We start from the raw sequence: 14,274 nt of genomic DNA, 5'->3' as shown, positions 1-14,274 counted from the left end.
AGCAAAGTGGAAACTGGAACCCCACCAGCCTGGCCCCAAGCTCCATCCTCTGCCTCTCTCAGCAGTAGCAAAGGAGGAACTTGGCTAGTCAGAGCTCTTTTATCCCCAGCTTCTCTAGCAACAAAGGAGACAAGTTCTAGCCTAAGCCTTGCCACTTACTGGTTATCTAAACTTGAGCAAGTTACTTTTCCTCTTCTCTCAATTTCCTCATCTGTAAAATGTGGGGTTGGAAGAGATGTTTATGAATTCCCATAAAAATCAGTGATTCATCTTACCCTTCCACAGCCCTGCGAGTCAGATATCAGCATATCCAACTTACAAAGGAGAAAACTCAACACTAGTGTGGTCAAGGGGGTTGTTTAAGGTCATATAACTAGTTAAAGCCAAGATAACAACCTTGGCTTCAGATCGCAAACCGTGTCATTCTTTCTGTCGGAACACATTCACAGACCCATTCCCCCAGCCGCCTGACCTAGATGCAGGCTGTCGCCAAAAGGCCTGGCTGATGAGTCTTGATAAGGTTGCCAGAATTCCAGCTACCCCAGGCCAAGTTTGGTAGTAGAGTGCAGTCTCCAACATTCGGGTCAAGGGCAGCTGAGTGGTTTATTCCATTCCCATTTTTCATTGAGATCTCGGCTCCCAAACGAGAAGTCTGACTGAGAACCCCATGGGCCTGGGTGGGAGCTTTGCAAGAGTATAGTAGCAGGGGATATAAGCAAACAATCAGTTGTCCGTCCCAAGGTTCCGCTAGGATGTGCTTCAGCCAACAAGACCTTCTGGAAGGAGGGGATTTTGGGAGAGGGGGAGTTCTCTTCCAGTCCTCTATTTCTGAAAGGCCCTTACAACATCTCTGCCTAATGCACAAACTGAGAGCACAAAGAACAAGTCAAGAATCAGTCATGAAGTCATTGCATTCCTCAGCTTCTCAGCCTGATGGGGCCACCCCAAGGGGGCTTTCATAGCAGGAAGCGTGAGCTCATGGCAAATTTGTGGACTGAGACACATTCTTGAGCTGTGGGTATAGAAGTGGCAGGATCCAAACTCAGAGGAGGGTGTTTGAAGGAGGTTGTCATAGTTAGGCTTTCTAGGCATGCCTGTTCCCCCATCCCACCCCTGCCCCTGGAGGCAGAGAACAGAGGTCTCAAGAAGAGAGGAAAAGTTTTGACCAAGGGGCATTGAAGAATATGAAGTCACAGCTAGACAATCTCCCTGGGGATGAGAAGACACAGCCCAACTTTGCTGCAGGCACTGGCCACACTACCAACTCCTTCCCTATCCAGGGAAGTCTTGGTGAAGAAAGCAGCACTGGTCTTCGCATTCAGCCATATAATACAGCCCCCGAACTACCCAGTTACTATGCTCCAGGTCTCTTGGATCTATCAAAAACTGTGGCCGGGCATGGTGGCTCATGCCTGTAATCTCAGTGCTTTGGGAGGCTGGGGCAGGTGGATCACCTGAGGTCAGAAGTTCGAGACCAGCTTGGCCAACATGGTGAAACCCCATCTCTACTAAAAATACAACATTAGCCAGGTGTGATGACTCATGCCTATAATCCCAGCACTTTGGGAGGTCAAGGTGGGCGGATCACCTGAGGTCACGAGTTTGAGAATAGCTTAGCCAACATGGTGAAACCCTGTCTCTACTAAAAATACAAAACTTAGCCCTAAGTGTGGCGGTGCATGCTTGTAATCCCCGCTACTGGGGAAGCTGAGACAGGAGAACCGCTTGAACCCGAGAGGTGGAGGTTGCAGTGAGCCAAGATCGCACCACTGCACTCCAGCCTGGGTTACAGAGTGAGACTCTGTCACACACACACACAAAAATTGCCTGTCCTGTGTCCCTTTCCCCACCCAGGGGTAATCTGGTGAACTAATCTGAGCTGTTAATGACTGATAGCGGCCAGTGTTATCTTGCTGGACACTTGCACTCCAGCAGGGATATTTTAAAGAATGGGCCTGCTAGAGTACTCAGGTTCCATGGGAAACTGCTGGAGGAGTCCTGAGGTGGAGGGACCTCTCCTGCTGTTCTCTACACCGCACCTCCCAGTCCGTGTGCCTCAGTAGTCCATTATGTCCTGCCCCAAAGGCAAAGGTCACTGCTGCTCCTACCAGTGTGTGTCTTCCCTTCTTTACCCCCATCTCACCAGCCCAGACTTTGAGAATGGTCACTTGAATCCAGGGTTTCTCAACTTGGGCACTACGGATATTTGGAGCTGGATAATTCTGTTGTGGGGGAGTGATGGGTCTGTCCTATGCGTTATAGAATGCAGATGCCAGTAGATCCTCCCTGCCAGTCACGGCAATCAAAACTGCCTCCAAACATTACCAGATGTCCCCTGGGGTCGGGGGAAAACCACTGGTTCTCCTGGTTGAGAATCAATGTTCTGAGCCTACAAATTCCAATAGGCATCCCTGTAAGAAGAACCAGACACCATGAAATGTGTATCATTCACTACCTTAAATGTCTACCAGTGGAGTGCGGCAAAGCAAACTGACATGTAACCATCTGAAAGACCATTTTCTAAATGAAAGATCTTTGACGTTGTGTAAACATCCCTACTCAAAAACAACTTCGAGGGAAAAAATGTCCAATATGAATAAAGAAGCAAAATAAGAAAATCTTCGTAACTTAAAAATCACATTAAAATAGCAGACTACAAAATGTATATGCACAGTCATTACAACTCGGTAAATGTTATACATCCATTTAAAAAGGACTGATCAAACATCTAATTAGATGAGATGACAGGATTATGAGTAAGTCATTCCTTTTACTAAAACTTTCGTTTATATGTGGGTAATTAACATAAAGAGCATGTATGTTTCATAATAATTTGCACCAACTGTAATCAGATGCAATTACCCTAAAATAGTCCACGTTTCTTTAGCCATTTTAGTTAGCAAAGAAGGGGGAGCACCTATGAAACATCAAATATATGTTTTGCTTCTCTGGTTTGCTCCCTTGGTCTTCACTTGGGGGAAACACTCCCTTCAGGGGAGGGACCAACTCCATCAGGTGTCTCCTTAGGTCCTAGGAGTGGTGCTGGGAGAGGACAGTTGCTGTATAGACATTTGTTGACCTGAACTCACCTCCAATTTCAGTGTGGTGGTTTGAGGGTTACCACTTGAAGTATAATGGGTTTCTGTGTAGGAAGGAGCAAAAAGTTGCCTGCAAAAAATAAAAAGAGACATTTATATCATAAGTGGATGAACTCCATTCTCCTAGCAACAACAGCTAGTGATTTTAACTGACCCAGGCAGGACCATCCCAAGCATCTCCATGCAAAAGAAACTGGGCAGCCACTAAGGGCTAAGGAACAAAAGGGAAAACCAGAAGTTTGCTATTAATTTTCTATTTAATGTAAATTAAATATAATTTATCATCACTATGGGACCATCACTCCAACTAGATCGAATTGACAGAACTAAAGCAATGATCTTAGTATTTGTCTGGGTCCTGGGAAAACAGACATGCAAACACATGTAAAATTTTCCAGGGCCTATGAACCCTATTGTGTACCTTGGTTGATTTTTCCAGCACTGGATCTACCAATTTTTAGTATCAGCAGACCAATTTTTCTTTAAGGGAATACCTGTTCTCTGATATGTATTTTGGTGAGACTGTCAATCAAGGAGTCCTACTTGGCCCTGGCCAAGGGGTGACCTGGCCAGCGGAGTGATGCTGCCAGGTCTGAACAGATGGAAGCTATGCATCTGTTCTTCTGTGCCTGCTGCAAGGGTTCCCTAAGCTTCCGTTGCCTGCCCTTTCTGATGCTTAGTGGTTCAGATTCCCTGAGACCTGGTAATTCTATGTTACCCTTCCAATAAATTCCTTTTTTTCTTTTCTAAACTTGGACATTGGTTTCTCTCACCACAGACCCCTTGAAGTAGAGGTTAAGAATCTCCTCACCAAAGGTCAGGCAACTCCAAGAAATATTCTTAGAATTTCTCTAAAAATTAAAAGAAAAATACAAGAGTCAAATGGATGTTTTCAACTATTAACAGTTCAGCCTCATTAAAGGGAGAATTGATCTAGAGAAAGTCAAGGCCTGCCAGGCGCGGTGGCTCACACCTATAATCCCAGCACTTTGGGAGGCGAAGGCGGGTGGATCACCTGAGGTCAGGAATTTAAGACCAGCCTGGCTAACATGGTGAAACCCCTTCTCTACTAAAAATACAAAAATTAGCTGGGCGTGGTGGCAGGTGCCTATAATCCCAGCTACTCGGGAGGCTGAGGCGGGAGAATCGCTTGAGCCTGAGAGGCAGAGGTTGCAGTGAGCCGAGATCATGCCATTGCACTCCAGCCTAGGCGACAAGAGCAACACTCCATCTCAAAAAAGAGACAAGAAAAAAAAAAAAAAAAGGAAAAAGGAAAAAAACAGGTCCAGATCAAGGGGCAAGAAAGGTTTCTAAAGGAAGGCACCACTAGAAATTGGAATCTGACAAAAAGAGAATGAGGTGGCTCTATATGTACTAATATAGGAAGATGTCTAAATTGGAGTTAGACAGGAGCAGTAAAGTTCTGAAGAGTATGTATTTTAAAAGTCCATTTCATTGAAAATCAAATACTACACACTCTAAAGCGGGCATCAGAAATAATTAGAGGCTCACACCTATAATCCCAGCACGTTGAGAGGCTGAGGCAGGCGGATTGCCTGAGGTCAGGAGTTCAAGACTAGCCTGGTCAATGTGGTGAAACCCCATCTCTACTAAAAATACAAAAATTAGCCGGGTGTGGTGGCAGGTGCCTAGCTACTCAGGAGGCTGAGGCAGGAGAATTGCTTGAACCTGTGGGGTGGAAGTTGCAGTGAGCCGAGATCCTGTCATTGCACTCCAGCCTAGGTGACAAGAGCGAGACTGTCTCAAAAGAAAAAAAAAAAAAAAAAAAGGAGAAACAAATGACCTTTGTTGATGGTGATTATCTCAGGAGTTGCGGAAGATGTTCACAATATAAGTTGCATATTTCTGAAGCTGGTTGACTTTTAAATTAACTTTCAGAGAGGTGTTTTGAAAACTGAAATTTTAACTTAAAACTGCTCTTAAAAAGAAGAAAATGTAGGCTGTGGCCAGCACAGAAAGTCAAAGGAATCTGCAGGGATAACCCAGGTTTTGAAGGAGGTGACATTTCCCAGCAAGAGAGGGTCATCGTAGAGGGTCTCTAGAATCCTTCTAGAGTCACTTCTAGCTCTAAGTTCTGGGATCGCTCAGATTTCCCTCCATCCCCAGTGTGTGGTCAGAAGAAAAATGCCACAAGAATTGTCTCCTGTACTATGTCAAGGTCTTCAACTTCTCGCCTTGGACAAGAAGAAAAGAAGCCCAACAGGAAAATGTAAAAATAAAGCAAAGCACAAACCCCAGCTTTGTGAAGAGAAATTCTCATTCACACGGAAACTTTGGGTCAGTGGCTAACTTGACAGAATCTGTCTCCCAGTCCTTTCTCTTTCTCCTTAGCATCTAACTAGCCCAAGATTCCAGGGAGGAGTCACCCATTTGCCTGAGGGAGAAAAACTGTAAGCCTCATGAGGGCAGAGGCCAAGCAGTTTTGCTCATTGGTTTATGTCAGTGCTTAACATTTGTTCAAAGAAAAAACCACTTAACTAGTTACTGAACGAATGGATGGATGAGTAGCTCAGTGTCCTGGGAGCTTAGAGCATGGTCTGGACACTGGAAAAACTGAAGTTTTGATTCCAGCTCTGACATTTACTGTCTCTATGGGCACGAACAAGTAAATGTACGTCTCTGAACCTTTGTTTCCTCTTAGACAAAAAAGAGGATGAAATACTTATTTGACAGGGCTGTGATGAGGATCAAACAACATAATAAATGTAGCAGGCTTAATGCCATGCCTGGCACAAAGTGGAGCTCGGTAAAAGTTAGTGATAATCATTATTGCTTTCAACAGGGATTATGACAGAAGAACCCAGAAAGTTTCTCTAACTTTCCCCAGCCATGAACTCCCCAGTCCATCACTTAAGAGAGGTGGTAAAACGCAGTGTGCTCATTCCTGCAGCCCATTTCCTGGGTCTGCCTTCACAGACTGCGCCATGTACAGCTGGTCAGGAGTTCAGAGTTTAATGGTTCATTCCAGGTGTCAGTGGGGAAGTGTGAATTTTCCCACAGAAAATGCACTCCTGGTAAAAACATTCTCAGCCTCTTCTGAGACTTAGCAAGGGGAGAAAACAATCATCCATCCAGTGACGTTATCCCATCATCACAGGACTCTCCGACCCTCAGCACTGAAAGGAACCGTAGAAATCATACAGTCAAACTCCAGTTACACTGCGAACTCCCCAAAAACAGGGACCTTGGTGTCTTTGAAGGCTTCTCCCCGGCCCCCAGCACCTAGCAAGCAGGCAGTACATGTGCATTCTGTGAATGAGTGGATGAGTGAATAAACTCGCAAATGAATAAGTGAACTTTTTATCTCGTGTAGGAATCTGCCAGATACACCACTGGACACCTCCTGGGAGAGGCTGCTCCTGAGACTACCCACTCCATATTTGACCACATACAGTAGTTAATTTTTACTCCAGATGAAAAACTACCCGTCTGTCACTGGCACCCACAGGGCTTCGTTCTGGCCTCTGAATCTGCATAAAACAATCTGCCGTCATCTTCCACCTAACCACCCTTTCTGAAGCAGCAGTATCATCTAGAAACTAGTTAAAAATGTAAATTGCCGGGCTCCACCCAGACTCATGAATCAGATAGAAACTCTAGGGTTAGGGCCCAGCCATCTGTTTGAACAACTCTGCAACTCCCCCAAGCTAGGTCCATATACGCCCATGTGTTCAGGTGCTGTTCTCAGAACCAAAGGACACTGCTATCCCACAGAGAGGAGGGCACATGGCCACTGAGCAGCCCGGCCCAGCCCAGCTGCCCCATTCTCTGACCACATCTTGTTCTCATCTCCTCTCTAACAAGCGGCTGGCTCAGCAGACCGGCAGGAAGCCATCTCTCACCACTGGATTGCATTAGGATTTTCAGGAAACGACTTATGAGTGATGTGCATCCAGGAAGACAAAGGACTGTGCAAGATTTCCCATTCCGCCCACTCCTTTTTTCTAGCTTTAATAGAAAAGCAATTTCTGTTCTACCCTGCTGCCTCCCGCTCTGTCTGCTCCGTGCTCAGGAGCCCATGGACAGGCAGAAATCAGTAGGACACTGCCATGTCTCAGCACCATTAGAATAGTAGCCAGCACTACAGTTGAGCAAAATCTGTGTCACTTAGATTCGAAAGTCCCCGAGCAAAACCTGCATCTTCAGACTTCCACCTAGGAAAATAAGCTACCCCCAAATACTGGACATAAAACATCAGGTCCCTCTCTAGGGAAGAAGAACTGAAACCTGTACAAGCAGCCAGCCCCAAAAGTACACTGCAGCCTGAAAACAGCTTGGACCCATCTTTCCTAAGGCTCGGAAGCTTCAAACTCAGGACAATTCCTTTAAGTTCTATTTATCGTCAGACAAATTTCAAATGCCTCTCTATGCTAAACCACCCTCTAGAGAGGAAGGAGCAGTGACGCTAAAATGAATTTGCAAAACATCTTCTGGGAGCTCAAACCTTCTTCCTCCTGCTTCAGATAAGCAAACCAGTGAAGATAAAGTGATAACAATTTCCAAATTACCTTGAAAAACACTCTCTGCAGACGAGCTCAGCATAGGCGAGCATCACTCTGCTCATCTCAGTAGCGAGTTTTGCTGACACCTCCTTTCTCTGGGTCTTTCTCTATCTAATTCTTCCAAGAGTCTCCAGATGATGCCTTGGGAAGTCCTGCTTTTCTGGTCTCTCTTATTTCACCTGGAGGGTCTTCATCCTGCCTCTGTTAGTAATAATGTCCTCACCATGCGACTTAGCCCAGCAACTGCACAACACGGAAAGACTGTTCAAAAATACACAATCCCCTCCCTCCTCTAGGGAAGGATTAAGAAATCTGTATTTTTAATCGTTTTGTTGTTGTTGTTGTTGTTGTTTTTTCAGGTGATTTATGTTTTCAGGTTGTGGGAATTATTCTACTCCATTTGAGCAATTTTAACATTTTTAATTCTCTTTTTCATGTCTAGCCTCCTAATCACCTTCCAAAAATCTAAAGATCGTCCTAGCCCAGCAGAGAGGGAAAGTCAGAATGCTTTGGTTTAAGCAGCAGCCACACTACGCAACTGCCCTTCCAAAGCCTGGAAATAAAGCAAAAGATGACTATAGTTCCTCTCAGTGTCATACAAGTGTACAGCCAGGGCCAGGCATGATGGCTCATGCCTGTAATCCCAGAACTTTGGGAGGTCAAGGCAGGTGGATCACTTGAGGCCAGGAGTTCAAGACCAGCCTGGCCAACAGGGCGGAAGCCCTCTCTACAAAAAAAAAGTAGCCGGGTATGATGGGTGTGCCTGTAATCCCAGCTACTCAGGAGGCTGAGGCAGGAGAATCGCTTGAACCCGGGAGGCGGAAGTTGCAGGGAGCTGACATTGCACGACTGCACTCCAGCCTGAGTGACAGAGCCAGATTCCATCTCAAAAACTTAAATTAAAAAACACGGAGCATAGCCAAGCTTTAGACTCTCAGAGGCCTGCCTACGGTTCTCTGGTCTTTATGGGAAGAATGTGGCTTTGAAAGATGTACTATTTACAATTAATTACGGCAGCCCTTGCTCCACTCTGTAAAATCAGATGTTAACTTGTAAAAACTTAATAAGATACAACAGAAATGCAAATATTTCCATCTAGTAGAAAAGATAACCCCAAAGGTTATGGTTTTACAGCCCCGAGGATATTAACTAGTTTTGTATCTCATTTAGCAATCTTATCTCAGCATTCCTTTTTTCACTATTAAATACACACACACCCACACAAACACATCTTAGTTTCCCTTATCTAATTTTAAACCAGTTTTATCATCTTGCTGGTTCCCCCATTAATTAGATAAATAAAACTTCGAGAAGGGCTCACTATGCATTTGTATAAAAATTGTTTTCACCTGAGCCACATAAACCCCCTCCATTTTCTAGATTCTGCAAAATGAACAGACTAATAATCGCCGTCAGTATCACAGCGATGCTGAGGACCAAATGAGAAAATACTTTCAAATCCTAGCTCTTATAAGTAGTGTGGTTCAGACTGGTCAGTAACTTCTCCATGCCTATGGTTTCTCATCATAAAAATGAGGAGAATGATAAAATCTACTTCACAGTGCTCCTGTAAGATGTTAGAATAGCGCCTGGCATATAGGAAGATCACATGACTATTTGTTAGATAAAATGAACAAATGTGAAAGAATTATTTGTAAAGTAGAAAGTATTTGCGCTTTACAAATATTGCTATCATTTTCTCCAGCACTAGCTATATACACACGTGCCAAAATCTTGATCATTGTTAAATCTAGGTAATGGCTGTCTCAGGTTTATAATACTAGTCTCTCTCTTTTTGGGTTTATAAATTTTGACAATATTTTTTAACTAGCTGGGTGATACGGTGCAAGTCACAAACTACTCAGCCTCAGTTTCCCTTTCTATCAAACAGAAATGGCAATGCCCAGGACAGACAGGTCCTGGAAAGTGTCTCTGAAAAGCAGAGTGCTATTCTAATGTCATGGCCTGCACTAGTCTAGATCTGGGACAAAATAAATTCAGTGAGTAATGTTTTGTTTTCTAAGATGCTGAAAGACAAGCAGGGAAGAGACAGCTAGAGCTGCTTCAGAACCAAGATTTCTGCATCAGTGCTCATTCCACCTCTGACTCCAAAGGAATGGAAACAAACCAACGTGCCAAAGGCATGGCCCCAAAGCCAAATAAGGGACTGATGAGTCCAGGGGGCTGCAAGCAGACACATTCCTTTATGAGGGAACAGAAAGGCCAAGGAAGGGGGAACTTTGGAGGTTGCTCCTAGAGTAAAAACTTGGGACCTCCTCCTATTCCAGGGACTCCCTTGAATAAGCACCATCGTTGCCAGAGGAGCAGCTTTGGAAGCAACACTCCAAAGGCAAAATGGCGACATCCAGAAGCCTGGCAAAAGGCCAACGCTACTCAGTATGTTTTCTTTAACTTCCTATTAAGGAAGTTTCCAAACAATGTGTTAAGTCAACACTCCCTTTCACCAACCACTTCCCATGACATCTTCTCCCAGTCCCCACAAGACCTGGCACCCTTCCGACTAGTTTCTGGTCCTGTGTTTTGCTATTACATTATATACCAAAGCATGTTTGGATGAGCACCACTGACTCCTTTGGCCAGCAGGGTCTTTATTTAACCCTCTTCAGGCCTCCCTCTTGGCTGCCTCTATGAAGATGGGTAACCTCTCTGCACAAATAGAGCTGACTTCTTGAGATCAGACAACTTAACTGGCAGGGACCTGAGGGGCCCTCAAAATGGCTCACCCAAGAAGAGTTCACAAATTTGTTTTCCAGTGTCCCGAATAGTCCATTATGTGTATTTGTTGAAATCAGATAAGAACAGTTCGGGGAAATGAGGTGCTACCTTTAGTATTTCTGAGAAAAATTTAAAAGCGAAAATGGTGAGTAGGAGCAACTTCTCTAGCAACCAGTTTTTGGTAAATAACCACAGTGTTTATCAGATTAGCTGATACCACAGAAAACCTGAAGGGAAAGACGGATGTAAGAGGGTATGAGGAGAGAGGTACATCATAAAGAAAAATGGTGTGGATAAGACACAGGGGAAATGAAGAGAAGGACCCTCTGAGATCACTGAAGCTGTGAGAATATGCTTAGAAAAAAGGGAATAAGCGGACCACTCCCTGAAACTAACAAACAAACATAAAACAGGTAGGTGTAGGTGCTTAGCGCTTTTTAGGCTCTGATTAAATATCCCAGTAACTTTCATAAACTTGCCCAGTGTTTCTTAGCATACTAAGGCACAAACCACACCCAAAGCATAAGTCAAGGATGTCAGAACTTGGAAAGCCCTCCTAGATCATAGTGGATACCTATTGTCGGAGCCTGCCCAGCATCCATGCCACCTTCCTAACAGTGGCCCGATTTGTATTTAAAGAAATACTCCCTTCTCATTGCATTGCTGACTAGGGCACCTGGAGTTGATCAAGGTCCCTGCCCTTGCCTGGTCAAATGAATGCTTCATGATATGCCTGGACAGTCAGATCTCATCTCGGAACTTCAAGATGATAGTACATGAAGGGACCATCTATTCGTTCTGGGACCTCGACCTTTCCAAACCTTAGTTTTTCAACTTTTCCCTCATTCTATGTGTTCCCCCATATCCTTTCCAAAAAGATTGTTTAGGAGAAGCGAGGGTTAGTGTGTAAGTTACAGAGTCTACCGCAATGAAACATTATTTATATACCACCCTCTCTGCCCAACCCTGACCTCCACTTTTACAGATGGAAGAATCTGAAAAAGAGCAAAAGCAACTTGCCCAGCATCACACAGTTATATTTTGTTTCTAAACCCATCATCTCAATGAACTAGAGTAAGCTAAATGTCAGTGGTAGACAAGCCAAGAGTTGGGCCATCCAGACACACCCAGAAGGCAGAGAGAAAGGCTATTCATGTAATCTCATGAATAACTGCATATTAAGCAGTGTAATGTGGTACAAACTGCAGGCCACCTGGCATCGGGAGGCCAGAGTTTCTCACAGCTTGATTTCATCACTATTTGCTGGGGGTCCTTGGTCAAGATGCAGCACCTTTTCTGAGCATCAGACTCTGCAGACCGTGCATCTGCAAGTCCACTTGCTCATTCCACAAACATGTATGGAGGTCCATGATGTGCAGGCACTATGCTACAGGATGGGGCTTCAGCAGCCAATGAGGCAGGCCTAGGTTTCTTTTCCCCCTCCTGGCTTGGCACCTGCAGTTCCCAAGTGCTTGGCAAATGCTGACACCATGCAGAGGGCAGGTGTAACTGTCTGGTCCCCAGAAGGCACTGTTTCACAGCTCATCTTCCTTCCTGGAACAGCTGCAAACCAGTGTGGTAACCAATTTCTAGTTTCTCCTAACAAGCTGTCTACACAGTTATGGAGAAGGGATGTGTATGTGCACACATGCGTGTGTGTGCGTGTGTGTGTGTATATGTGTGTGTGTGTGTGTGTGTGTGTGTTGTGAGCAGAGAGCAAGACTAGTCTGGGGATCAGGAACTAAGGATACTCACTCAACATGGCTGCCCTCCTTCTGCAAACCCATATTCCTATCACCATATCCCAGAGAGGCCAGTTTGACCTTTGCATTCCTACCCAAGCCCCAAATCTAGCATCAGTGAGTCAAGAGATAAAGAGCTTCTAGAATACAAAGAGCCTGACATTCCTCCCCACACTTAGATCACCCTTTTCCCCAGCACTCCAGTCTCCCTCCAAAGGAGTCCCTTTCCATGACTTGCCCTTCCCTTCCCCAGAAGGGGGCCCTTGGAAAAAGAAACCATGCTTGATATAATGCAGCCATTATAGCTCCTTGGCCCTTCTGGCCCTCTCCCCAGGGAGACTGATGCAAGAGGAGAAAATGTGGAGACTGCCAGTTTTCTGCAAGGAGGAAAGGGGGGAAGTGAGACACATGGGAGCCATGGAAGAAGCTGGAAAAGAGCCACAAGTACAGAAGTCATAAAGACCCCATTTCTCCTTCAACTGGCTGAGGAAAGTCCGGCCCAGCTCCACCTACTCAATGATATCATTGTTTTCAACAAAAGCCAGTTTCAGAATCCCTAGAGAGGTCCCCAGTGAAGCCTCAGCTGCTGGAATGGGCAGAGGTCTCACCAGTTCCTAAGAGATCAAGTGCTTAGAATTTTAGATAAGGAGGAAAAAACAGAGAAAACCAGGGGAGGCACACATTTTGCTTCTGCTGGACCTGTCAGCGCTAGGGAAAGAGTACAGGATACTGCTTTTCACATAGGTTTTATTATTGCATCCCCATGATGATCCTGCCAAGTTGGTGACTAGGAATTATTACCTAGTCTAATTAGTCTATTGAGTCTAATTACCTATCCAATGAGAAAACTAAAGATCCAAGGAAAGAGGTGGCTTGTCCAAGATCCCACCACAAGCTAAGGAAAAATCCAGGGACAGACACCTCCCTTGCGATGGTTTGAATGTGTTCCCCCAAAAGCCTGTGTTGGAAACTTAATCCCCAATGCAACAGTGTTGGGAGGTAGACCTGATGAGGAGTGATTAGTCCATGAAGGCTCCACCCTAATGCATGGATTAATGCTGTTATAAAAGGGCTTGAGGCTGCAAGTGTGCTCTCTTGATCTTTTTTTCATGTGCTCTCTTGCCCTTCCACCTTTCACCATGGGGTAACATAGCAAGAAGGCCCTCAACAGATGCTGGTACCTTGATATTGGACTTCCCAGCCGGCAGAACTGTGAGAAACAGATTTCTTTTCTTTATAAGTGACCCAGTCTCTAGGATTCTGTTTTGCCAATGCAAAATGAATTAAGACAACTATCCTGCTACTTATTCAAGCTAGAAACTTTGGACTGTCCCTTGAAACCACCCTCTCCCTCAGCCCACACGCAACCCATTTCCCAGTTTCCATGATTCCACCCTATAAATATCTCTGGAATCTATCCTCTTCTCTTTATATCAGCTACCTCTTCCCTAAATTAGTCCTACTCAAATGCATTTTGGATGCTGTCACTATGTGACTTTTAAAATATTCTTCATCCGCTTCCCATTGCCCTCGAGATAAAAGTCCAAACTCTTTAAGGTGCCTGCAAGGCCCTTTACGGACTCACCTCTGCCTGCCTCACCAATTTCTTCTCATCATTTCCTTCCTCCTTCTCTCTGTTCTAACTATAGAGAACTTCTTTTCATTTTCAATGTCATTCTTGCCTTTGGGCCTTTGATCCTGTGATTTGTGCTGCTTGGCACATACTCGCTGTTGCATGAGCCAACTCTGCCACACTCTCCACCACCACCACACTCCCCCTTTTCTTTACTTCCTCCTATAAGACTTCCCATGCCCCCAGTCCAGGGGAAGTTCCCCTTCCCCATGTTCCTACAGTACCCTCTACTTCCTCCCTCCTAGCAAGTCCCACATTGTTCTGTAACTGTTTAATTATCTGTCCCCTCTTCTAAGTTCTAAGCCCCATGATGGCAGAGACTATTTTGACCACCACTGATTCTCCCAGGAATACCCAGGACCTATCCCAGTGCCTGCCACATAGTTGGCACTCACAATATTTGTTTAACGAAGGAAGAGAAGAAAGGAACGACATAAATTAGGAATTCTCAATGAGTAGTCCAGAGCTCAAGCCCAGTACACTGGGAAGAGACTTGCCAGAAAAGCCAGGGATTCTCTGACTCAATACCTGCCCCTGTTGAG

General features: G+C 45.0%; 1 protein-coding gene across 2 annotated transcripts in view; it reads right to left on the bottom strand.

Moving 5' to 3' along the window:
- Positions 1-14,274, bottom strand: part of ADAM19 (ADAM metallopeptidase domain 19) — a 98,681-nt gene that overhangs the window by 57,623 nt on the left and 26,784 nt on the right. For both annotated transcript variants that reach the window (XM_008015145.3, XM_038005533.2), the window contains exon 4: positions 3,090-3,168. In XM_008015145.3, coding sequence (XP_008013336.2) covers positions 3,090-3,168 — 79 coding nt within the window. The remainder of the gene's footprint in view (positions 1-3,089; positions 3,169-14,274) is intronic.

Source organism: Chlorocebus sabaeus, chromosome 23 (genome assembly GCF_047675955.1).
Source record: "Chlorocebus sabaeus isolate Y175 chromosome 23, mChlSab1.0.hap1, whole genome shotgun sequence".
In the NCBI taxonomy this organism is placed as follows: domain Eukaryota; kingdom Metazoa; phylum Chordata; class Mammalia; order Primates; family Cercopithecidae; genus Chlorocebus; species Chlorocebus sabaeus.
This window is presented reverse-complemented; position numbering and strand designations above follow the sequence as displayed.